Source organism: Miniopterus natalensis, chromosome 14, assembly GCF_054644295.1.
Source record: "Miniopterus natalensis isolate mMinNat1 chromosome 14, mMinNat1.hap1, whole genome shotgun sequence".
Classification (NCBI taxonomy): Eukaryota; Metazoa; Chordata; class Mammalia; order Chiroptera; family Miniopteridae; genus Miniopterus; species Miniopterus natalensis.
Window position 1 is genome coordinate 54,245,672 of NC_142094.1, and position 23,890 is coordinate 54,269,561.

General features: G+C 53.6%; 1 protein-coding gene across 2 annotated transcripts in view; it reads right to left on the minus strand.

The window, feature by feature from the left end:
* Nucleotides 1–23,890, minus strand: part of INPP5A (inositol polyphosphate-5-phosphatase A) — a 133,738-nt gene that overhangs the window by 17,326 nt on the left and 92,522 nt on the right. For both annotated transcript variants that reach the window (XM_016206368.2, XM_016206369.2), the window contains exons 7-9: nucleotides 23,440–23,492; nucleotides 21,621–21,740; nucleotides 11,518–11,602 (exon numbers count right to left, since the gene is read on the minus strand). In XM_016206368.2, coding sequence (XP_016061854.1) covers nucleotides 11,518–11,602; nucleotides 21,621–21,740; nucleotides 23,440–23,492 — 258 coding nt within the window. The remainder of the gene's footprint in view (nucleotides 1–11,517; nucleotides 11,603–21,620; nucleotides 21,741–23,439; nucleotides 23,493–23,890) is intronic.

Sequence of the window (23,890 nt, forward strand, 5' to 3'; positions counted from 1 at the left end):
CTGGACAGGACACAGAAGGTGACATGGGCTGAGGAGGACACCAGCCCTGACTGAGGGGTGGCAGCTGGGCAGCAGAGGGGACAGGGAAGAGCAGGCACTGTCACCCTCCAGAATACCATCTGATTGGCTAAAAATTAAACTAAATTTGGGCTTGTTTAGAAAATTCTTCTATCTTACCCTGCGTCTGTGTGTGTGCATGCGTGTACGCAAATCATAAGAGCTCCCCACCCACCTGCAGCTCTGAGGGGCATGAAAACTCAGGACACACATGTAACAAAGGAAGTGCAGGACACACCCCAAGTGACCAAGAGCTGTGGACAGAGCAGGGCCTGAAGGGGCTGACACCCATGGTCACACATGTGGACAGAATGGGGAACAAGTCACATCCCAGAATGTCTGAGACAAGCAGGCAAGGTGCCCAGGGCCAGTGGGCCTGATGCAGAGGCTCTAGCTGGGTGGTGGCTTGTATGTAAATTATACCCTAATCAAGCTGTTTTTCAAAAAAGGACTGGATAATGTTTATTTTTAAAAAGACCTCAACAAAACAATTAGTTTTTACTTTTTAAAAACACTTTCCTCTGGATGGCCCTGGTGAGGTCCTGGTGCTGAGCAAACCTCACCCAGGAGAGCAGGAACCACCCCTGCAGGTCCTGGGCATGAACCTGCCACCAGGTGTGAACCCTGTAGGTCCCTCTGATGGACCCAGACCCCCCCCTCCCCCGGGGTCACAGGGCAGAGGAGGCAGCCGCCAGCCGTAAGGAGCACACCAGGACAGGCCATTGACATTCAGAGCACAGATCAGCTAAGCGGGTCAAGCCCCCCAAAGTGGCTTTTGGACTCATGTGTCACAAATCAGTCTGGCGGCCTTCAAAGGGCGAGGATTAGAGCCAGCGGCACAATCCGGAGCTGAGGCCACCCTGCCCACCCTGCTGGAGGAGGTCCGGCTCCATCCAGATGCTAATGTGCTTAAGTGGCTTAAGTGCTTCCGTGAATGGGATGGATGACGGGCCAGGGCATCAGACGGCCATTGTAGCCACCCGGACGCTCAGGAAATTCACTGTTCTCCAAAGGCATCTGCTGGAAACTTTTTAAAAAATTGCTTTATCTTGGAGCCAGCTCAACATCTGATGCGGCCTCACGAAGGCCTCCCCCACCCACCCCGTTCCCCATCCGCCAGTCTGAGGGGGTGGTCAGGCTGCCGCCAGGCGCTTCCCGCCTCAATCCTCAAGCCCGCTCTTGCGGAGGCGCGCAGGCCGGCCTTTCGGGCTCACCTTTTACGGAAGGGACCTTACTCTTTTGAAGGAGAAAAAGTACCCAAAATGCTGTTCTTAGAAGGCCACTGAGATTCATTTCATTACTAGCAGCCACAGGCCAAGCACTTGTCTGACTGGCACTCAGACAGCCTACCGGGTTGCCAAGGCTGTCCACCTGCTGCGTGGATGACAAAATTCCTGTTTCTTCTCATCTGGATAACTAGGGAAGCATGCTGGTGGCCCGTGCCCACCCAGGCGGGCTGTGGTCACAGCTTTCCGCGAATCATGCAGCTTCACTGCCCACCCGATTTGCTGAAAGCGGCGCAGCTTGGAGGTGCACCTGTGCAGCTGGCCCACTCCTCTCAGAAGCGCAGTCTGTCCCATCATCCCCTACTCAGCGTCACAAACACTCCCACAAAGTCCAAAACTCTACTGAAGGCAGCGTCTCCCGGATTCTAATGGCTGAGCCTCCAGAACCTGCTCTGCACCCTCTCCCCAGACAGAGCCCGAGGCCCATGGAAGGGGGGCACGGAGCGGACGAAGCTCAGCTTCAGAGTGACACCTGTGCACCTGCATGACTGACCAAGGGGACCAAGACTCAGCCTCCCAGAATGATCACTGGTCCCTAATTATCACTGATGGCTGGTAAGTTCTGTTTCTGTTTTTCATTTGTTTTTCTGATACAGACAAGGCCACCTGTGAGTTGGTGGAGCCATGAGCTCCCTTCCTCTGAGGACAGCCCAACTATCAAGGATGCCCCAGGCCCGACCCAGAGCTGGAACAGGTGCTGGGACACTCAGCAGACAGTCCATGTGTCTTGCCTTCTGGAGACATCCCGAGGAGCAGGAGTGCAAGGGGACACAGGCCCCCAGTCCAGTGTGAAAAGTGGGCAGTGTCACCTGCCTGGGATCAAAAGGCTGTTCTCCCTCCTAGCTCCCGGAGCCCATTACGGAGCAGCGTGGATGCTCACACAGTGCATCACTGTGGCCTCCTGTCCTTGGCCTCTGGCCCCCTGCACACCCCAGCCCAATTCTGTACCCAGAGGAAAGGGGTCCCTGGCACATGGCTTGGACCTCATGGGCCCTACACATTACCGTGTCTGGCCCTGAGCAGCGCATTCAGGGGCGCTGACCAGGGCGATTGTCTTTGGGTCACATGTCACTGTCATGACTACACAAAGAAGGGGGTGAGGTTTAATCCTGACTTTAGTTGGAGATGGAAACCAGTCAGGTCAGATGTCTGCAGACTGTTTAAGGCACAGCAAGTGTCCAGTTGCACCCAGGCCCGGAACCCCAATGACCATTGTGCCTCCTGACCTCTGCTTCCCAAGCTCCACACACACTATGGGCAGCTGATGGGGGAAGTAGTCTAGCATGTTCTTAAGGAACCAGACTACCACCAAGAGAATTAGACTTTTCTTATTTTCAAATTGAGACCTGAAGAAAAATAATGCTATGATACCTGTTTCTGCCAGGGCATGCCCACAACAACCATGTCATGGGCCTCCCCACAAAATACAGGAGCAAGCGGACCACAGTACCAGCCCTGGGGTCGTTGGCATCCCTTCCAGGGTGCCCAACCCCAGCACTCCCTGTGCGTCTGCAGTCTGGCCCCCGGGGGCTGGGTGGAGCTGGTGGGTGGGCTTGAAGATACATTTCACTACCTTTCATGTCCATCCCTCTCAACGTGACCTTGCTCCAGAGCTTTCATCCCACTGACAACTTCACGCAGAGAACATGCAGGCCCTTGGATAGCATGAAATCGGAAACAAAGGCGAAGGGACAGAGGGAGGCGGTGGCCTCGCTGGCCTGGTGCTAATTCCAGCCACAAACAGATGTTTGCAAGACCTAACTCTGGCAAAGCTGAAAGGAAAAGTGTGTAAAAGAAATTGGCCTTAAAACAGAGTTTTCAACAGCTTTAACCAAAGGGGCCATGGACGCAATCAGCCTGAAGATGAATCCAAGGATGTCATCTTGGATTCCAGACACATGATGAAGATGCGGGAGCTTTGACAACAGGGTTCGAGCACCAGAACCGCAAGTGCAGCCGCCCCTCTGCCAGGTCCGGTGCTTCTCGGCATTGTCATGTTGAATTTGGGCCATCATCTCTGAGATGTTCCTAAAAAACTGTGACAACTAAAGGACAGCAAAACTCTGCTTAGGCAGCCACGGTGTGGTGGAAGGAGGCTAGCCCCCATCTGGCTCCCCATTCAGGGCAGGGTTTCAGATGGAAGAATTCAGACGGGGCCCTGCTTCCCAGGCGGTCGTCCACCTCCTACTTGGCACAGAGCATGGAGCTGGTTAGCGAGGAGTGTGTGCCCTTCTGAAGAGGCCGGGCTCTGCCGTCCAAAGGAGGCCTGGCCACGGCCAGGTGCCCGGGGGCCTGGATGACCTTGGGCACACGCAGGTGTACGTGCATGGCCTTCGGGCAGGGCCCCCTGAGCTCTGTCCACTCACAAGGGGCTTTGCTCTGGTGCCATCTACCAGGAACTGAAATGAGTAACAGACCATACCCCCTCAGCTATCTCCGCCTGTCCCAGTGCCATCGGTCCTAAATAACAGAGCCTTGCTTACTGATGAAGCTCCCAGGCACCCACCTGGGAGGCTGCCACCTTCTGGGAGCAGGGGCTTGTCCACCAAACCCTGGAGACCCTGACACTGGGCGGACATCGCTCCCACCAGCACACCCTTTCCCCTGGCTTCACCTGGGGCCCAGCGGTGTCCATACTCGGGACAGAAGCTGTTGGTGGGGCTGTAACAGCGTCAGCTGTTGGGTTAAAGAAGCAATGGCTGAAACCAGCATCATGCTCCCAGGTTCCCACTGCAAGGACATGCTTACTTTCTCTGTGCTGTGTGTCCAGTGGGAACCATGGAGGCCAACAGCTCATGCTGCAGGTCCCCGGGGGGTCTGCTTGCCCAGGAGGGCTGTGGGCCCTGGATGGTCCATCTCCCCTTTCTCTACACCTGGGTCTTGGGGTTTCTCTTTCCTCCCCTGCCAGTGATGGCTGGGAGGTGAATTCTGCAAACCGTGGGGAAAATGCTTCGATGAAACACCAGCCAGGCAAGGGCACGTCAGTGATACTCATTACTGTCCCTCTGCTTCTGTTATCCTGTCATTTTTGGTTAAATTCTAGCCGTAAAAATGTCTATGAATAGAAAGGGCCACATATGCACGTCTCAGAGAAGGATTTCTAAAGGTGGTTTACAGAACAAGACCAGAGTCTGTCCATAGGTTTTCCCTAAAACACGTTAATGGAAAATCACTAACTTGTAAATTTAAAGTTTTGAAATGACTCTAGAAAACAGAACTGACTCTGGAAGAGAAACACAATCTTTTATGCTACAAATAATTCTCCCAGGAACACTGAGCATTAGTGTAAATGTGCGGCCTGCTGTGTCGTGTAGCCAGTCAGGTCAACAGAACACTAGCCCCAGCCAGGCTGCTGACCTTCTCCCAGAGTCCAGGGATTAAAAGCTGCATCTCGGACACGCCGGAGCCTGCCAACACCAGTACGTGGAGGTTCTAGGTTTAAATGCTGGGCACTGGGAAGTGGGCTCTGAATTAAAACATCAAATCTGGCAGACAGGCAGGCATTCTTGTCCCCTGGATTTCTGAGTTCTAGGAACATAAGACAAGCATTATCAGTCCTGGTGAGTAACTAATGTCCCCAGACATTATTTCAAGTCCTAAACATATTCAAGAGTAGACAGGACAGCAATCATTAAATGACTTAACTGATGGCTCTGAAACGGCAATCAGTTAAAATTCACCATGGTTGGGGTGGGTGACTTGCGGATCCGAGGGAAAGGAATCAGACAAGAGGATCCTGTTGAATTCTCTGACCCTCCCTGATAGGGTGGACACACAGTGTGCCCCAAAAAGTAAGTGCTCATCAGACAGATGGGCACCTGCCGCTGCCCACACCGCCAGCTGGCTGAGGTGAGTTGGTGCACCTAGAGGGGAAGGGCCACACCCCTGCTGAGCAGGTCACTGGGAGCCCGGAAGAGGAAAGTGGCCAGCACTCACAACAGAGAGGACAACACAGCTGCCACTCAGCCTATGATGGGAATGGTGTGACTCAGTGACACGTACATGCACATGACCCCAAATGAACTCTGGCCAAGGTAGCAGCCCTCTTTCCTATCATACACAGGCACCCACACCTGTACATGCACATGCACACGTACACACACATTCATGCACGCATGCACAGCTTCTGAGAAGCGAGAGGGAGACACGGCTGCAGGCAAGGGCAGGGCCTTCAGCAGAGCGCAGCACCACAATGATTTCCTCAGTTTTACGGATCAGGGTGATGTGTTTGATACAGACAAGGACTATCCTGGGAGGGACCTGAGGACCAAAGGCAAGCGGGGGAGCTGGCCCTGTTGGGTTGCACCCCCTGCCCTGTGGACAGGAACCACTGCTTCCAGCAAGACTGCCCAGGACAGGCACCATTCCTGTTACTCTGACTTCCCAGGAGGCCCTTCTATTGAGCACCACCTTTTCCAGAGAGTGTCCTGGAACCCCTGGGAGAAGGGAGACCCCTAAATGATTGCTGAGAGAAGTTCCGAGGGCCCGAAAGCGCTGACATCACTGGGACCGAGGGGTGGGGCCAGGGCCGCTGTGCCCGAGCCACTGGTAAGCTGGCGGCAGTTAATGAAAGGCGCTGTCATGAGGGTTATGTCAGCAGCGGAGGCGCCTTCTTCCTCTTTGTTTTATATTGTCTACTGTTTGTCCAGAACAACAACACGCCATAAAGACCCTTTCATCTCCTGAGGCTCCCTGAGCCCCTGCAGCTTGCAGATACCGGGCAGCACCCGCACAAGCATTCCCTGCAAACCCAGTTTGGTTCTGAGCAGGAAGCCATGTGGCTTTCTTAGACTTGTGTCCAGTAGGTGTTGGGACACATGCCACTGGCCCAGGACCGGTTTCCAGGAAAGGCACTGCTGTGTGAAGCCCCACAGTGAGGCCCCAGCAGGGGACCTGCTGAGCCCTGGTTTGGCCTCTTGAGAACATCCCCAGCCTTCCACTGACACATCTGGGTTCGAGCTGGCATGTGCTAGGAGGTACAGACCTGCACAGGCAGCCACAATGGTGGTCACTGAGTGCCTGCCACCAGGCCTGGCACAGAAGATCTGCTATCAGCCCTAAAGTCCCCACGGGGCTGTACTAACTCTGAGGGTGGGCAGAAAGCAGGACCTAGCAAAACACCAAGAAAAATGCATTAAAGATCAGTGAGCACAGAACTGATCATGAATCAGAAAATCTAGTTCCTATAACAGAGGGGAGGAGGGGGAAGCCACAAACGCTTTGCTTTTTTTTCTTTTCTATAATTAGAATGATTATTCTGACATCAATCTACTAGTTGGAAATACTGGTCAATGTTTATAAAGCAAACTTTCTGGAAGAAAATCCTCTAATAAAAACCCAGGAGAGTCATCATAACTAAGTTAAAATTACACTTCACTTTTGGTTAATTGTTACAGGCCCTATATCAAACAGACCAAATAAAGGTCTCTTTAGAACAGTAATTAAAAATAAATTAAATGATGTAAATTAACAATTCTATTGTTTTAAACCAAGACTCTTTTTAAAAACCAAGCAAATGAACTGACAAGTATGGCTTGGCCCTCCAGTAGCCCTGACTTCGTCCATTAGGACAATTCAGTCGGGGCCACAGACAGAAGACTGTCCGTAGCTGGAGGGAGGCTGCTCAGCACATAAGCTGGGCCCTGCGAGGTCACTATGGACCTGTCCACATGTCTCCCAGTTCAGAAAAAAATTCCATGACTACTGACATTTGCTGAGGACAGTGAAACAGGCTGGCTGTCATGTTTAAACTATGGCACTCCAGAGAACAGGTGACAGGCCTGCCAAGGCCTTATTCTAAGGAAGATTTTCTCCGGGGCATTAGGGAAGTTGGGTGGCATGTCCCGTCACCTATCTTGTGGACGGCAAACTGCCCAGACCTCCTGGGCTCCTGATACCCACCACTCACTGGTGTGGCACTAGCTGAAGAACCAATGTCCGTGGGGGCTTCTGCAGGGCTCAGCCAGGCTGCCAGGCACATCACAACCGAGGAGTGGCAAAGTCACACCCTGTGCACAAGCACGCAGCCAGTGACACAGCTGGTGCCCTGCTGCAGGGCACCCAACAGGAGCTGGCCTGACCCATGCCACTGTGCCCCATGCTGAGGGGTCCTGGGTGCAGAGATACGGCTGGGGTTTGGTTCAACAAGGTGACCAGAACCCAGATGCAAGCCTGTACGTCCCGTGGTGCTCGATGTGGGCTTGGCCGGCGTCAGCCAGCATGGGGGTAGTCTAGCTGGGGCGGTTCTCAGAGGGCTGACAGGGACGATGTCCCTTTCTGTTGAGTGGGAGGCACCATGACATTTACAGTGCTTTTCTCATCTTCTTCCAAGGTCATAGGGTCAGTGCTGGGACCCCCACTGTCCAGCACTGCCCAGTACCCCTCCTGCAAACATAACCCTCCTAGACAATCCCTGCTTTTACGTCAGCTCCTCACAAAACCTGTTTCTTAACAGGCCCACCTGGTACCTGAATACGTGTACCTGTCAGTCACTGGCTTTTGAAAACGGCTGCCAGCCTCCAAAAAACGCATCCATCACCCTCACTGTCGGGTAGTAATGGACAGCAGGTGGGTGCTTGGCTGAGCCACGAGGAGATGGGAGCGCCTGGCACTGCTGTCACTCTTTGTCACTGCGGCCAGCTGAGCGCCCCAGCTGCCAGTTGCCACTGCGCAAGGCATGAAACATACCCTCTGAGCAATCCCGCCAGCAGGACTGAGCGGAGGCTGCATTATTAATTAGCTCCATGATGCTCGGCCCCTGAGGTGGCACATGATAATCGTGTTTAATTTGTGTATGTTTTAATTACAGCTTAGGCAGTGCCAAGTATGATTACAGTATCACTTCTCAGTTCTGCTCAGCAAGCATGTTTGTATTAATTTGCATCTGAAATGCGAAGCTGTTGGTTCCTGGGGGACGTCTTCCCTATGCACACAGCGCCTCTTTCCCAGGCGGGTTCCGGACAAGACTGCAGCCACCCCATAACCTTCCCTCATCACAAATAACAGCAGGTTTCCTCCCAGGGCCACCGGAGCTCCAGAGCCTGACTGTCCCCCTCCCGGAGCCCGCCCTGCTCCTGCCACAGGGGGACAATCATTGCCTTTGACTCACGGCTGCCAGATCCCACTTGTTGGCCTCTCTTGCTCTAAAGGTGGATTAACCTTCATGAATCATGCTAGAGCACCCAGGACCAGGGAAGCTCAGCTTGCCACTCCAGGTGGGGTCAGCAAGGAAACCAAAGTCAGGCTGTGGCTTCCGGTTGAGCCAAAAATGTAACCTTGACCTTCTTCCTCGAGAGGGAAGCCATTTGCCACCTCCAGATGCCGCAGCGATGCTGCATCCCTCTCCTGACAGTACCCTCAGGCCTGAGTTCCATGCACAATGCCAGCACTGGCTGGGAACTGTGTGGGCACCTGTCATGCTGCCCTGGGCCATCTGAACATAGTCTGAGGGTGACCCACCGGAGCTAAGGGCACAGACTTCCCCAAGAATGCAGGGGTGAGTTGGGGCCACATGGCCTTCTCCCATTCCTGGGACCCAGTCTGCATGCACTAAATGTGGGCATCTGAAGAGAGTGTCCTGAGAGGGGTCACTGCTGTGGGCAGTCTGCCTGCCCACCCAGCAGGAAAAGGGACAGTACCATGCAGAGGCTCAGGCTGGTGGCGGCAATGAGGAGCAGAGAACACTCTGAGCCCCTGGCAGGGTGGGACAGAGGGCTTGCTGCCCATACTCCAGTGCCCATCCATGGCTGTGCCTCCCCCATCCACACAACTGTCTGTGACAGGACTGCCATGCAGGGCATGGTGCTCTAGGTGATGCCCAGGCTCCCACCTGCCCTGACTCTGGGCGCCAGGATCTGCATCTCTAATGAGCTCCTGGGCCTCCAGCACAACCTCATCAGATTCTTAACTTGGAAGGAAATGAAAGGGGAAGGGAAGTGTGTCAGAGGCCAAGTGGAGAGCGAAGCCCTGAGGGTGGTGGCTGCTGCTAGCCACCCATCTGGGCCCTGAGTCCTCTGTCACAGAAACAGGATCCCTGCACATGGCTGCACTTCCCAGGAGTGAAGGCACTGGGTACACATGTTGGGATAGTGGGAAACGAGTTGGGCGACCAACAGAAGCAGTGTATTTTATTAGTGGGCTGCAGACCCACAGGAACACACCTTCCTAGGGCACACTGGCCTCTTGCAGTCACACCCATGTGCCCAGGAAGTAAGAAAAAGGAAACCCTGATTGTTTAGGTGAGTCACCCCAATCCCACTAGTGACCCAGGCTCTCCTGTCCCCAGTCCCCACTGCCCTCCACAGCTGGTGCCCAGCTCAGCATCCCCCCAGGGAACCAGAACCGGGCTGTGTGCACACCTGTGACAGTCCTGACCTCAGTCCGAAGCACTGCCCTTTTTTGTGATATTTGTTCTATCGGGAAGAAAAGGCCACTCATGAAACTACTCTGACCTTTTCCTGACATGCAATCTGCTGGGCGGCTCTGGATTGATCCAGCCTCAGCCTCTCAAGGCCCTTCTTTTCTTTTCAGAGAGGAGACCCTCCAGGTGAACAGAGGGTGGTTCCAAGCACAGCAGACCAAGTGGTCCCAAGTACCAGGCAGAAATGACCTGTGCCCAGGTCTCGAGATCTACAAATGCAGCTTTACAACCCCTGGTGGCCAAAGATTAATGGAGGAGGCGCCTTCCTTGAGGGCACTGGCCTCTGTGGCCACTTGGGCCTGGCTCTGTGGGTCCGAATGGTGTCAGATACCAGACAGATTTTAACATGAAAGGTGCGCTCCTGAGTTCCCTAAAGGGTGCAGGGCCTGAGGAACTTCGATTGGGTCCCTGATACCTGATTGATTAGCTCTTCAATTTCAAAATGAAGAAAGAAAACTCAGCAGGCCCAAAGGAAGAATTCTGTAGTTCCCAGTAGAACTCATCTGTCTACTTGAGCACACTCCCTGAGATCTAGAGCCCCTGTCCCATGCTCAGAGGCTGCCCCTTGATGTCGGGGAGCATGCTCTCCTGGTGGATGGTGAACATTTACACCCACATGTGAGGCTGGCTTGGTGAGGTGCCACCAGCTTTATTAAATTATAGGAGAGGATTTCAATACAACATTATTCATTTCTGTCAACCAAGGGGAGATACAGGGTGATCAAAGCCTACTCGGTCTGTCTTTAAGAAATAATTTTCTACTGAAGACTGAAGATTAATGTGTGACGATACTTGTAACAAGACTACTAATGGGAAGATAATAACTCTGAGGTGCTGCCTCTTTTTCATATTGTTGTTCCCACAGTGGTCACCACACACGTGCTCTGGAGTCTGTGCCAGGCGCAGGACTAAGCCCTTGGGAGGTCTGCCTGGCGTACGGCTGCCTGGCCTCCCTCCCGACACTGGCTCCTCCTGTGTAGACTCAACGTGGTGGGTCTCCCCTCTGCTGCTGCCTAGAAAGCTGACATCAGAGCTGTAGGCCAACAGTCACGAGAGCCACCTGCCCTGTTGTCCCAGTGCCCCTGCAGTGACCTCATTGCGGAGAGACAGTCCCTGTGCCTGGGCCACTGGCCTTGCTTCCCAGACAAGGAGGTGACATGCCAAAGTCTCAGAGCTGGGACACAGCAGCTGCATTGAGCCCCACCTTCCAACTTCAACGCCATGAGCTAGTCATCAGGCTGAGGGTTTCCATATGCACTTGTTCCTCAGTGGGGACATCACTCCAGGCGCCCGAGGGGACCCTGGCCCTGTGGGTGCACCCGGAAGACACAGCCTCTGAGTTCCCAAAGATGGAGTGGCATCGATGTTTATTAAAGGAAACAGAATAACCACTTGGTAGACATGTGCCATGAGGAAAGCAACAGAGACACCGGTGCTGAGGGGCTAGGCCCTGGAGCTGCTTCCTTGTTTCTTTTTAGTGGTTGGCAGCTTCAGTTGTCAGGACAGAACATCCTGGCGCTTAGCAGCAGCTGACTTCCAACTGCAGAAGTTGAGGGACCCCCATTCACCTGACTCCAAGAATGGCCTCCTTTTCTGATAGTAAGGTATTTCTTTATTAGGAGTTTTTACCATAAATATAACCAGTGGGAATGATGACCCTGAACTTGCCCATAAATGACAACACATCTCTGCTACCTTCCTAACACCACTGAACACGTGTAGGCTCCAGATGGGGACGGGGGCTGGGGGGCTTACCTCTACCACAGACTTGGAATCCAGTCGGAAGTTGAAGTCACCAAAGACGAAGTAGGACACTTTCTCGAATCGCTGGTCAATGATCCTGGGAAGAGAGAAGGAGACAGGTCAGGTTAGTGTGCATTCATGCCAACCAGCCACAGCATTTTCTACCGTCTCCCGTGGAAGGCAGAGATGCACCCCCACTTAGCAAAGTGACCACGGCCACACATGTCCACCTACAGTGCGAGGCTCTCTCCAATACTCGTGTGTCCTGCCAACCTGTCCTTGTCAACTGGGCCAGGTGGCGTTAAAACCACATTTGGTGGGAACTACAGCCTGCACCAGGGAAGAAAGGCTCGCGCAGGGGTTCCCACGACTTGGGGAGCAGCCGGGAAGCTGATGTGGTGGTGCGTACAGGGACCTGAAATGGCAGAACCAGCTCAAATTGGCCCTGTCTTGTTTCCAACAAGACCTGGAGCCAGTTTACCCCACTCACTGGGGGTAACACTATGAACCCCTAACTGCCCCCCACAGAGCCACAGACCAGGACATACCCACACTGGAACCTGAGTGCCTTTCAAAAGGAAAGTCTGGTGCTGAAACCCCTTAACCCCGCCCAAGCACTGGATGGGGGGACAGATTTGAGCCCTCCTATCTCCTTGCTGGATGAACTTGCACATGAAAGCTCTTTCTTTTTTTCTCGACAGCCGGTGCCACAGTGTTGGCTCCTAAGCTGTGTGCAGTGAGCCCTCATTCAGGAACAGAATGTGGGATGGGCTGGTGGCCTGGAGGGAGCCACGTAGGTGAAGCGGCCCACAGGGACCCAGGCCACCTTGGCCTCCCTTTGGATGGTCCCCCTCAGGTGGGGAGGGGCACTGGGACTTGCTCCGGAAGCATTTATGAATTATCCCCATTTGGACGTTCTGAAGTTCTAAGGAAACGGCAACTTCATCTTTCTAAGCCAGACACTGCCCGGCTTGAAAACACTTTCCTACGGATGTTAAGTCAACCACAGTGTGTTCCATGAAGATTTTCCCACTGAAAAGCATGCCCATGGGAAGTGTGGCCTCTGCCTCTGCCCTTAGACAAGCGAGCCTCAGACCTGCTCAGAGCCACGCCCGCCGCCCTCCGTGCCATGGGCTGCTGCTCCCAGGGCAGGCAGGGCGCTGGCTACTGCTGATTCCAAAGCAGAACGAGAACCTCCGCTAGCAAGTCAATCAGCCGAACAGACATGTCCATGCAGAAGGAAAGGCAAATCTGGTGGCTTCACTGATACCCTTGCCAGGACAGAGCTGTGGGTGGGCTGCACAGAGACTGATTTCTAAGCTAAATGTACCAGGCAGGCAAAAGCCAGAGAGAATGTCTTCACCAGAGTTACTCAGAAACATCTAATCGGTTACCAGGGAACCCGCTAAGTCCCAGCCAGCACCAGAATGCCTGTCAGTGCAGCTGTGTGGGGCATGAGCACCGTGTCCTCCTGGGGCAGGGGTGTGGGGGTGCAGGCCACTTATCACTGGCTAGGCCTTTTCTAACTTGGTTTGTGATCTTGAGAAACAAGAGATGAGTGACAGGCAGTACAGGGCTGGGTCGCCATCTCCTGCAGCGATGAGGACAGTTGGACTCCGCCCCGAGGGTCTGGCTCCCAGGTGCTGTCAGGTGGCCGGGCGGATGACCGCTCACCCGTGTGTGATCGAGAGGGTGGTCTTGCCACATTCTATGTAACATGTCCGAGCTGAGCGGAAAACGCCGATTTTGTTTTAATTTGCATGATTACCAGGAGGTGGACCATCCTCTCATGTACCTGCTAGAATCTGCATTTCCTGTTTCTACTTGTTCAGAGCCTGCTTTCTTTTTAGCTCTTTGCATTTTTCACTTTGAACTCCAGGGGTTTCCCTGTAAAGTGTGATGTTAACCCTCTGTCTGCTGCTGGCCCTTCGCTCTGTTTGTGCAGCAGCTCTCGTTTTCCTGCCGTGAAACAGGTCGTTCTCCAGAGGCCCTCCTGGCCCAGTTCGCGAACAGCTTCCCTTCCCTCATCTTCAGGGCGCACTCTGCGGCAGCCCTCAATCCGTCTGGAGTCACAGTGGGAAGCAGGGATCCGAGTTCATCGATTTCTCAATGGTCAATTGAGCTGCACTATCTATTAAACATTCAATGCTCTTTCCCCTGAGTTTGTAAAGCACAAAATTCCCCAAATGAATTGGGACTTTTTGAGACTCCCTATCTTTTCTGTGGATCCTTTATCTATCCTGGACACTTTTAATTAACCTGACTTTATAGGGAAACTCTTGTCGAAGATTCTTTTAAAAATCATCTCGGCCATTTTCCTATTTCTCTTGCATATTAATTGCCTGATCATCTAGCTAAATTTCACGACAAGCCTTGTTTCCCTTTTTAATAAGGAGTTTGAAATAACATTTAATTATTACATTAATGTGAAGAGAAAAAACATTTTCACAGATTGCTATAATAGTGCAGTTGACTAGCAATTTCACTGACTTGTTTTAAAATTAAATCTTTCTATAGAAGAAAGACTGTTCAAGAACGAAAACATCAGAGGCATGGGCAGACACACCTGCCTCACTCAGCCCCATGGACTGGCCACCACCGTGTCCAGAACCAGCCACTGACCCCTCCTTCCCAGGAGACTGCCATTCTGAAAAAAATAAACTTTTTTTTCTGGAGTCAAACACCTTTAGAAGAAAAACATCCTTCAGAAACCTGTGTAGGCTCCCAGAAAGGTCAGTAGGAGTGTCCTCCCATCAGGGCCCTGAGGACATAGGCTTCCTGGTCCCCTACCTCATGAACATCGGGGATTAAGATACTGTACACAGAAGCCACACTGGAAATGAGGAGACAGTGATGTGCTCTGCTTTCTTTCACCAGGGACTGATTTCTGTTAGCTGAGACCACAGAGAAGCCTGTTGTCCCCTCACCTCAGGCACCTGTCCATTAGAGCAGTAAATTGCTCTAAGGAGCTTGCTCTACTTGGTAGGACAGCTAGAAACTCCTGTCCCGGGAATGGAGAGAGCTCCCGTCTTGTGGGATCCAGGATGGTTCACAGGTAAGCCAGGCCCTGGGGGCTACACGGAGGCTGTGTGTGTGTGTGTGTGCGCGCGCCGGAACGAGGAAGGCACACCGCAGCCTGGAGCAGGGCCTGCAGGAGAACACAATCCAGGGTGACCTCCCGCCAATGACACTGTGCTGCTCCAGGGGCATGTGCTGGAACTGGGCACTGGCTGATTAAATGGTGAAAGTGTCCAGCTTAACTGAGGTCCCCACTTTTGATGGAAAGGGAATTAAAGACCACGAGAAAATGTGAGCAGCTGACACCCTAACTATGAGTTAGGAAGCAAACTGCTACTTGGCTAATTTAATGGTAGAGCCCATTTTGAGGTAAATTCTTTTTTTAAAAACTAACAAATTTCAGATTTAACATCTGACTGAATAAACTTGAAAAACCTCTGAGTGTTTGGAGAGAAGACACTATGTTCCCATGGCCTGGGCTCTCCCACCTACAGGAAAGGTGCCGGTGACAGGGCTGGTGGTAACAGGCAGACGGGTTTCATCGGCGTGTCCAGAGCCTTGTAACACTGTCATTAAAAACCTAAACTTTATCATATTTCCGTGGCTCTGCTCCTCTTGATGTAATGGCCTGAGCCCATTAATAACAGTGGGTCTGAAAGGTCGAGCTGCCGGCGGCAGGGGGAGGGGCCGGCACAGGCCAAGGCAATCGCCTGAGTGCCAGGCCCTCGGCCTCACTTTTAATTTCAACAGAGTGCCATTTGGACCAGGAGAAAAAAAGCGTTGTTTTAAAATTAATTACCTTGTCAGGAGCTATTATGATTAAAAAGTAGGCGCACATCAATATCGGGTGCCTAATTCAAAAAGGGAATTACAAGAACAGCTATAAAAATCAATTTTTTGGGCCTTGAAAACGGAGTGTCTTTCTGTTTTGACAGGTGATTTCACTATGAGACAAACCACAGTGACACTCGCTGCGTCAGAGGCCACACAGTGAGCAAGGGGCTGGGACTCTCGAGGCTCGTGTGTCAGATTAAAGACCTACGATATGGAGACAACATCCCCATGGGAGTCACAGGTTAAATATTCAGAAATGACAGCATTTCCGATCGGTTGCCTCAGAGTGGCTGACAGTCGGTGTTTGTGAACACAGACTCGCCACCACTGGGTCTCTTACCCAGAAGCTGCTGTGGCGTGAAGCCTCTTGGCCACAAGGTGCAGGCCACCCTTCCCCTGACTAACACGCCAGGGCTGTTCCTTTTCTTTCTGTCCATTCTTGTCTTTTAACTACAGAATGTAGTGGAGTTTGCATATAATTAAGAATCAATTAATGTCAGTTTTTGTTTCTCAGATGTGGTAGAGGCCACATTCCCTAAAAATTTTTATTAGCAAAAACATCAACAATAGAAATTACTAAAACTAGGCAGAATATTTTAGAGTTCTTCAAAAGTTTCTCCTAATCTTAAAACGTCTCATTGACGTTTTAATAGAAGAGTGTGATAGAAATATTTTAAGCTGCTATAAACAAACTGACCAATTTACTCCACCTTCCTGGAAGTGGGGGGCTAGTTTTGTGCTGGGCAAATGCTGGAGTAGGCTCTGGCAGGGTGGGCCCAGCAGCCCCAGATGAACACCAGCCAGCATAGGGAGCTTGCGTAAGACCATTTGTCCTGAGGCAGAGGTGAGGAAAGAGGACCTTGTGTGAAGGCAAAGAGGAAAAACCTACTGACAGAAACTGAGACAGTGTCAGCGTTAGCATGAAGCGCCCGAATGCCCTTTGGTGGTCCCATTGGGTGTCATGTGCAGTCCCAACAACCAGTGAGCTTGGGGTGTCAGTTGCCAGCCCACTGAGTAGCCAGCAGTGTGTCAGAGCTGGACCCTCCGAGGTCCCAGCACATACTCCTACAGCCACGCTGGCCAAGTGGCACCCGCTGTGCCCATCATGGCACCCAGTGCTCAGCCATGAGGCTCCCCAATCACAGGTGACATATGGACCTTCAGCCACCTGGGAGGGATCTGCCTGGGGAAGTCACAGCATCTCAGGCACTGCCACAGCCTAGATGGAGCAGAGCACGGAGGGAGAGTTGGGCCGGGTAAAGTTTTCGTGGTAAGGTATTAATTACCAAAACCATAGGCGTCCCCATGTGAACTGCTCGCGTTTCTGAAAGCTCACCTCCTGTCTCGGCTGCTCGAGGCCTGAGGCTCTGCTATGCACTGAACTGTCCCCAAGTCTACATGTTGAGGCCCTGACCCGATGTGACTGTGCTGGAAATGGGCCTTTAAGAAAGTGGTTAATGTTAGATGAGTCACAGAGTGGGGCCCTGACCTGACAGAATTGGCAGCCGCAGAAGAAGAGACACCGGGGATCTCCGCAGGGCATGTGAGGACACAGTGCAAAGGGGGCCCTCCCCGGATTTTAACCCTCCAGCCTCCAGACTCCTGGGAAACGACTGTGTTACTTTGTATGGCAGCTGGAGGACTGTCGGGCCGTTCCCAGCTCTGGCCTGGGCCTTGCTCTCTGGTCTGCTGACTGCGATGGTCTCCAGCCCACATGGTTGCTTCTCGAGGTGGGGGAACCAGGGGCTGGGTGGGTTCAGGCCCCAGTCATTACGTCGGTACTTCTCAACCACTAAATCCCTGCCAACCTTCTCACACCCACGCCCCTGTGATGACCTGTGCCCATGAGAACCGTCCAGGGCAGAGTGGCTGGGAAGACCACCCCTGTGCACCCGGCTGGGAGTGTGCTGACCTTCGTCAGCAGTCGTCATTTTCATTCATTCTTTAAACAGTATTACAATATTAGATACACTTCTTCCACTCTGAGAAGCACACCTCATGCTCTACCCGCCTGCCACCCAAGCCTGACGCCAGCACAGAAGACCCTCAGCCTCCTCAGCTGCTTCGTTCCTCAATATCTGGCAGGAAACACAGGCCTGACTCTCAGCCGAGCAAGCCCGTAAACCCTTACATACCAGCGAGCACGGGAGACGATGCTCAGCTTCACTGGTGCTGGGGAAATGAAACCATCCCACATTCCCCAGCCTGGTGTGAGCGTGTGCACCGGGTCATTGGAGGCTGAGGGCGCATGCCTGGCCACAGCGCAGGGCAGCAGGCACAGTTCAGCACCGCTCCCGACATCGTCCTGAATGCCAGCAGAACACGGAGGACAGCCCAAAGCAGTGCCCGAGGAGTGAGTGGCACTGGAACAGGGACAGGACCGAGCCAGGGACAGGACCTGTGGAGTGGGTACTCAGCAACACGCTATTCTTGATGCTGGAAAACATTTATGGCGGTTCTTATGGTGCTGATGAGAAAGAAAACAGACTGAGCCAACGTGCACACGTGGTCACACATGACAGCAGTGCAGAAATGTGGTCCATGAGTGATGGAAGGACAGGCTCCAAATCTAGATGGTGAGGGGGCGGGAAGGACAGGGTTCAGGACAGAGATTACAGGAGCGTCGGTGTGTCCATGTTTCACTTCTTAGCAAAAGGGCACGTGAGACAGGCGGAGAGACTTGAACCTAACAGAGCTGAGTGGAGGGTCCGTGGCCGTGGCTGGCACCCAGCCTCCACACTTTTCTGGACATGTGAATTCATTTTCAATAAATAAAATAAAGGATATATTACAGATACTATCGGTCATATGAGATGTAAGGAACAGTGAGCTCATTTGTTGGGACTGCAACTGGACTTCCTGTGTCCTAACTGGGCAAGATCCTGCCAGACGCCCTGAAACATGGTGGGGGAGCACTGGCCTATGCGACCCTAATTCCGAGCTGGTGTTTACAACCAGGAAGATCCGGGAAGTCGGGTGGCGGGAAAGAGAGCCCAGTGCCCAGGCTGCGGGAACTGCTTCTGCCTGGACCCCAGCCGTCTTTTTTTTGCTCACAAACAGCAAGTGAGTTCTGGGAAAGGCCTGAAGAGACACATTCAGGTTGCAGGGCCTTTGAGCAGGCTGACAACTGACTGATGACCGGCCCTGGGATGACAAAGGGGGCCGTGGGCGGCCGGCATCACATCGCCTCTCCCTGGGAAACTAATTGCCCTGAATTGTTGGCAGCAACATTATTTTTCTGGCCATCATCTCCTTTGAATGCCCAAAATGAGCATGAAACAACTCTTTTGACCGGACATAAAAGTTAAATGTCCCAATGTTGATCAAATTAACTTCAGCGCTGTGACAATGGACTGTATTTGTGAGAAAATAATGGGGGGACAAAGGGGCGCTTTATGCCAAGATTTCACAGTTGTAATGTAAAAATGTTTCTGTTGAACTAGGCCAGGCCACATCTCAAAGGGGAGACAGAAGAGCCCTGTCACTTGTGGAAAAAAAATCTCATTTCACGGCCGAAAGCTCCAGGAGGTGTCAGGAAGTCTCAGCCTCAGGAGGACACTGTGAGCTGAGGTCTCTGCTGCTGGTTTAATCCCCCAAATGCCCCCCAGAGCGCTTAGCTGTGTGTCTGGGAGGCAGGCTGATCTCCACAATATCCCTCCCAAGTCTCTAAGGTGGGAGGGGACCCCAGGCCAACAGAGGCCCCATGACCCTGGAGCACGGCTCAACTCCAAGCCTCAGCCTGAAGCTCTTTATTAATTTGGGGATGTCTTCTTTTTTAAAGTCTTATAACATGAGATTAAAAGCAAAAAACTCAAAAATTAAATTGTACAAAAAAAAAAGATTATTATTTGTAATAAAAACCCCAGGCGAACTCACTGTCCACCCTTTAACACTGAAAACCCTATTTTCTCACATCTCAAATAAGAATCCTTCCCAATCGGCCCAGGCTGGAGTGAGGGGCACTCTGGGTGCCAGGCTTGCGCATGACGGCCATGCGCCCAGGGGCTCAAGGGCATGCACACCTGGCACCGCTGGGAGGTTAAACACTTCTGAAGAGTTTACAGACTTCAGACAGAGAGAGTTTGTCTCTCCATTTTTAAAATAAGCCTTTTATTTTGGAATAATCTTAGATTTACAGAAAAGCTGCAAATGTAGGCCTGGGTGCCTCTGTTTTAACACAGGGTTCCACCGGCAGCTCTGGGGGATGGGACATGGGACTTCAGGCTGATGTGCCACCTTCCCCAGGTCTGATGTCACCAGCTCATGGAAACGTGGACCCACAAAACTTCATGGGGAGATTAAGCTAGGAAGGCAGGCTCGCCTCTCGGAGCCTCCTCGCTGTCTTCTTGTGTCCACGGTCTGCAGACAATGCGCCCAGAGGTTCCCAAAGAGTGAATGGGGCACTGTTGGTGGCAGCGTCCATTCAAAGGGCCAGCATGGCATTGTCCTCCCAATCGGCAGAGCAGAATGCAGTCTGCTGGTGGCTGCCAAAAGGTTAGCAGCCCTGATGAAAGGGCGGCCCGGTATTCACACTCCTACAGAGCCGCCCTTTGTGCTGTGCGCAGAGGCCGGATCTGCGGCTGGCCGAGCCCCCACAGAAGTGATTCGTGGGAATGCAAAGCATAGGAAAGTGCCCAAACCCTAAAGCTGCTTTCCTCGAGGCTGCAGGGAAACGGGCAGTTTGGGGCAACGGCACATTTTAATGCCACACCCCACTGACAACCTGACCACAGTAGCCAAACAAGACTGTTCACAGATCTGTCTCAGCCCCGGCTCCATGGGAGGTCCCAGTGAGTTGTGCAGCCCACAAGAACCTGTCATCCGGAAGACCGCACACAGCAGTACCCTGATGAGGTCCTTGTTCCTGGCCATGGGCTCGCTGTCCCAGGAATGGTGGCTCTGCCCACAGTGCCCCAGCCTGGTAGCTCTCGGGAAGACCAGCCATGGCCATTGAGAGGGATCACTGCCATAAGGGCAGCTCCCCTGAGCCTGATGTCACCTCACCCTCCTTCTTTGGTGCTTCCTGAATCAACAGTGTGTTCCATGCCAGCACTGCAAGGTCAGTGCCCACAAAGTGAACCTGCTCAAAGTAGCACCAGTGTTTTCGATTCTCTGGGGCTTCAGCACAGGCTCAGTGACACCAGGGGCCTACATGCTGGAGGAGCTCCAGAGCCCACTGGGGAGAATGGGCAACAAAGGACTCATGGATGAGGTGGTCAAGGGATGAGCTGTCCCGGCCCAAGGACACGGGAGCCACCATCACAGGTGGTCAAGGGTTAGCATGCTGGGACCAAGCAACGGGCCCCCAGCTCTTCAGGCAGGTGAAGAGATCAGGTTTGGGCTCAGGTCTGCTCTGCCCCTCCGTCACCTCAGGTCATCCCACCTCTGAGCCCAGCCCAGTCCACACTGGGAAGGCTGCGTTAGGGGTTGAGGGCTGGGCCCTGGTTGGGCAGGACAACCAGACCCTGCATCACACACTCCTACCTTCTCTGTGTGGTCCTGGCAAGTTGCAGCAGGAACCTGGCTGCTCAGACAGGGCATAGGCCCTCATCTCAGGGCCCCGGGATATGAAGTAACACAACTGTCACATACCCAGCTGATGGCAGCACAGGGACACAACCCCACCCTCGGACCCCTGTGGAGGGTGCATCCTGCTGAGAGTAATTCAGAAGGAAAGAGTCTGAAGTGAGGGGCCCCTGTGCCATGACCTACGGGGTGAAGCCCAGGGGGGAGGCTGGGTGCCGGCAGGAGGGCTCAAAAGGTCAGGGTCTGATACAGTGCCAGAAGGAGGTTGGCTGGTGACACAGGGAGGGGAAGGCACTCAGCTGGCTGGGCCTCACTGATCTGACTGTGCACAGCCGGGACCCTCAAGGGACCCAGCCCCCAGCCCAGCAGCTCAAGGAGCAGCAGGTGGACCAGAGCCACCGGAAGGTACCGCCTGCCGCTGGCAGAACCCAGGGCCAAGATGTAAATGTCAGATTCCAAGGTGCCCCAGCTGACAACCACTTCTACCACAGCACTGGGTACGTTTTCTTAGCTCTCCCACAAAACTGAAGAGAAAGCATTAGGCCAGCCACCCTAATGTCTGGGAAGGACTGCTGGAGCCTTGGGACAGGGGTTGGGACTTGTGCCGTATCAATGGGTCAACACTGACAAGTTACGTATTTTTGGAAAATAGAAAAACAAAATGAAAAAAAAAAAGTGGCTTATATGCGCAGTATACTCCTGGGAGGTGGGGGTGGGGCCACACACACAGCACCTACCTGTCGAGCACATAGCCCAGGGCCTTGTGCCGGATCCCTGCATACACAGAGGGGCTCGTCTCCCAAGCGACCAAATTGGAAGCGTCATGGAAAAGGTGGATGTTCACCAAGTCGAAGGCGCTGCAGAGATAGAGAAAGGAGACTCAGAGACAAAGGGCTGAGGCCTCGGGTGGGGTGCAGTCTCTCCAACGCCATTCTTGCCTGAGTTCCTGGGGGATGTGGAGCAGGGCCTGGCCAGGGGCCCCAGGGGCTGCCAGTGAACAGAGCCACCTGGCCCCATGCTCCAGTCCTCAGCCGCTCCAGGCTGACCCAGAGCAGGACACACCTGCTCAGAGGACACAGGAGACCTGAGGTGTCCTCTTTAAACACCTTTGCAAATGCAAGATCACAGAGACTCTTCTCAAGCTGTCAGTGAGCCAGGAAGGATGAGAGGGGGAGGGGAGGAGGAGGGGCAGAGAGGGAAGGAGGGGCGGGGGGGGGGCCCTTCAAACTGAAAGAGGAGAGAGGAGGCCTCAGTTCCCTCAGCCAGCAGGTGATTTGGCCCCAGGTGCCCATAGTGCTCACTCTCCAGGCCCCATGACTGCGGGTCACTACATGATTCAAATCACTTCCAGTAAGAAGTCCCCAAGCTCACAGCCCAGGGAATGCTCAGGGTTACCCTTCGACCTCAGTTTCTGTAGGGCTGTGGTGAGGCAGTTAGCAACCCCAAGCCCTGCGGTGTCCACTCCACAGCCACCCGCAGGGCTGAGACCACGAGGTCCCAAGCCCAGTGAGACAGGACTGACCATGGAGACCGAGGGTAGAGAACTCAGCCTCTCTCTCAGGAGGGGCAGGATGACCCCCACCCCAGCTCCTGTTGCCCCCCACCTTGTCGTCCCCTCTCCCACACTGTGGCCTGTGTGACTCTCGAAAAGGCTCGGAAGTGGTGACCTGCCACTCCCTGGATTAGGTCACAAAGACTGCAGCTCTGTTAGGGGTTCCCTACCTCTCTGGGCCCCCTGCTCCACCTGCTCCAGCGAACACCTGACTTGAGCAGCCCCAGGGAGAGGCCCATGTGCAAATAGCAGGGTGGCCCAGGGCCCGCTGCTCCACTTAACTTCCTGGGCTGGGGTCACTGGCTGACCCTAGCAGCCTTATGGGGTGCCCCAGGTTCAGGCAGGGGGCATGGGCTCCAGAGCTGCTCCCAGCTGTGCCTTGCCATATATTCTGCCCAAACGAGTGGGGTGCACACCCTTGGCCTGTACAAGCCCATCAGTAGCATTGAAGGTGACACACCCCCTCCAAGACCTCACTCAGTTCAGACTGCCGCACTCAGACCCTGGTACCCTCAGATAGGGCGCATGTTAGGGTGAGCAGTGCTGGTCTTCAAAGCCTGGAAAGCAGGTCAGGGGTCTGAGGTTTCCTATATGCCACTGAGAGCTACCACCCGCAGGTTGCTGGGTGAAGGGTTCCACTGCAGCAGTGCCCCAAACCCCACAGGACATGCTGCTGGGCCACCTTCACACAACAGAACATAGCCACAGTGGGGGTGCAGAGCAAGGGGTTGCCATGAGGAGCCTGGGCCACTCTCAGGGGCGGCGCTCAGAGTGTCATGGCGACAAGAGGAGGCAGCATGGCCTTCAGGGACTGGAGACAATACTCCATGTCACAGGGAGTCACCGATAGCAGAAAAGGCTGTAGAACAGGGGTTCAGGTCAGGCAGCTGGGGCATTTGGGGCAGCATGGCTTTTGGTGGGACTTTTGACACACACGACTTGTGCAAAACATGAAAGGGGGAAACTTCATGAACTGAGACGCATAGTCAACACGAGAAACATACCAGTCTGCGACGCACCATCTTGTCCGAACAAAGCCTTTCCTTGACCATTTGCACTGAAAAATAAACAGGTCACACAGGTAAGTGGTGAGAGGGGAAGGAGGGAGGCATTGCCTCGCACATGAGCATCAGGGGCTTCTCAGTCAGAGAACATGCTAATCTTTCAGCTCAGACGGGCTGAGACGCCACTTCCAGCAGGCAGGAGAACAGGTACAAACACTCACGTCCACCTCCATCTTTTAACCCCTCCCCCAGGCCGAGAGAGCTACATGGAAACCATGGTCAGCCCAGGCTCAAATGAAGGCCCTGGCCAGGCCTTGGGAACGCCCGAGCAGCGCTCCACAAGACAACATGGATGCTGGTGCATGGCTGGCATGAAGGCCCCTCTGACAGAGCTGTCCACTCCTGGTACCGCAGGGGCATGGGGCCTTGGCCCAACTCGGGACCTGGACCT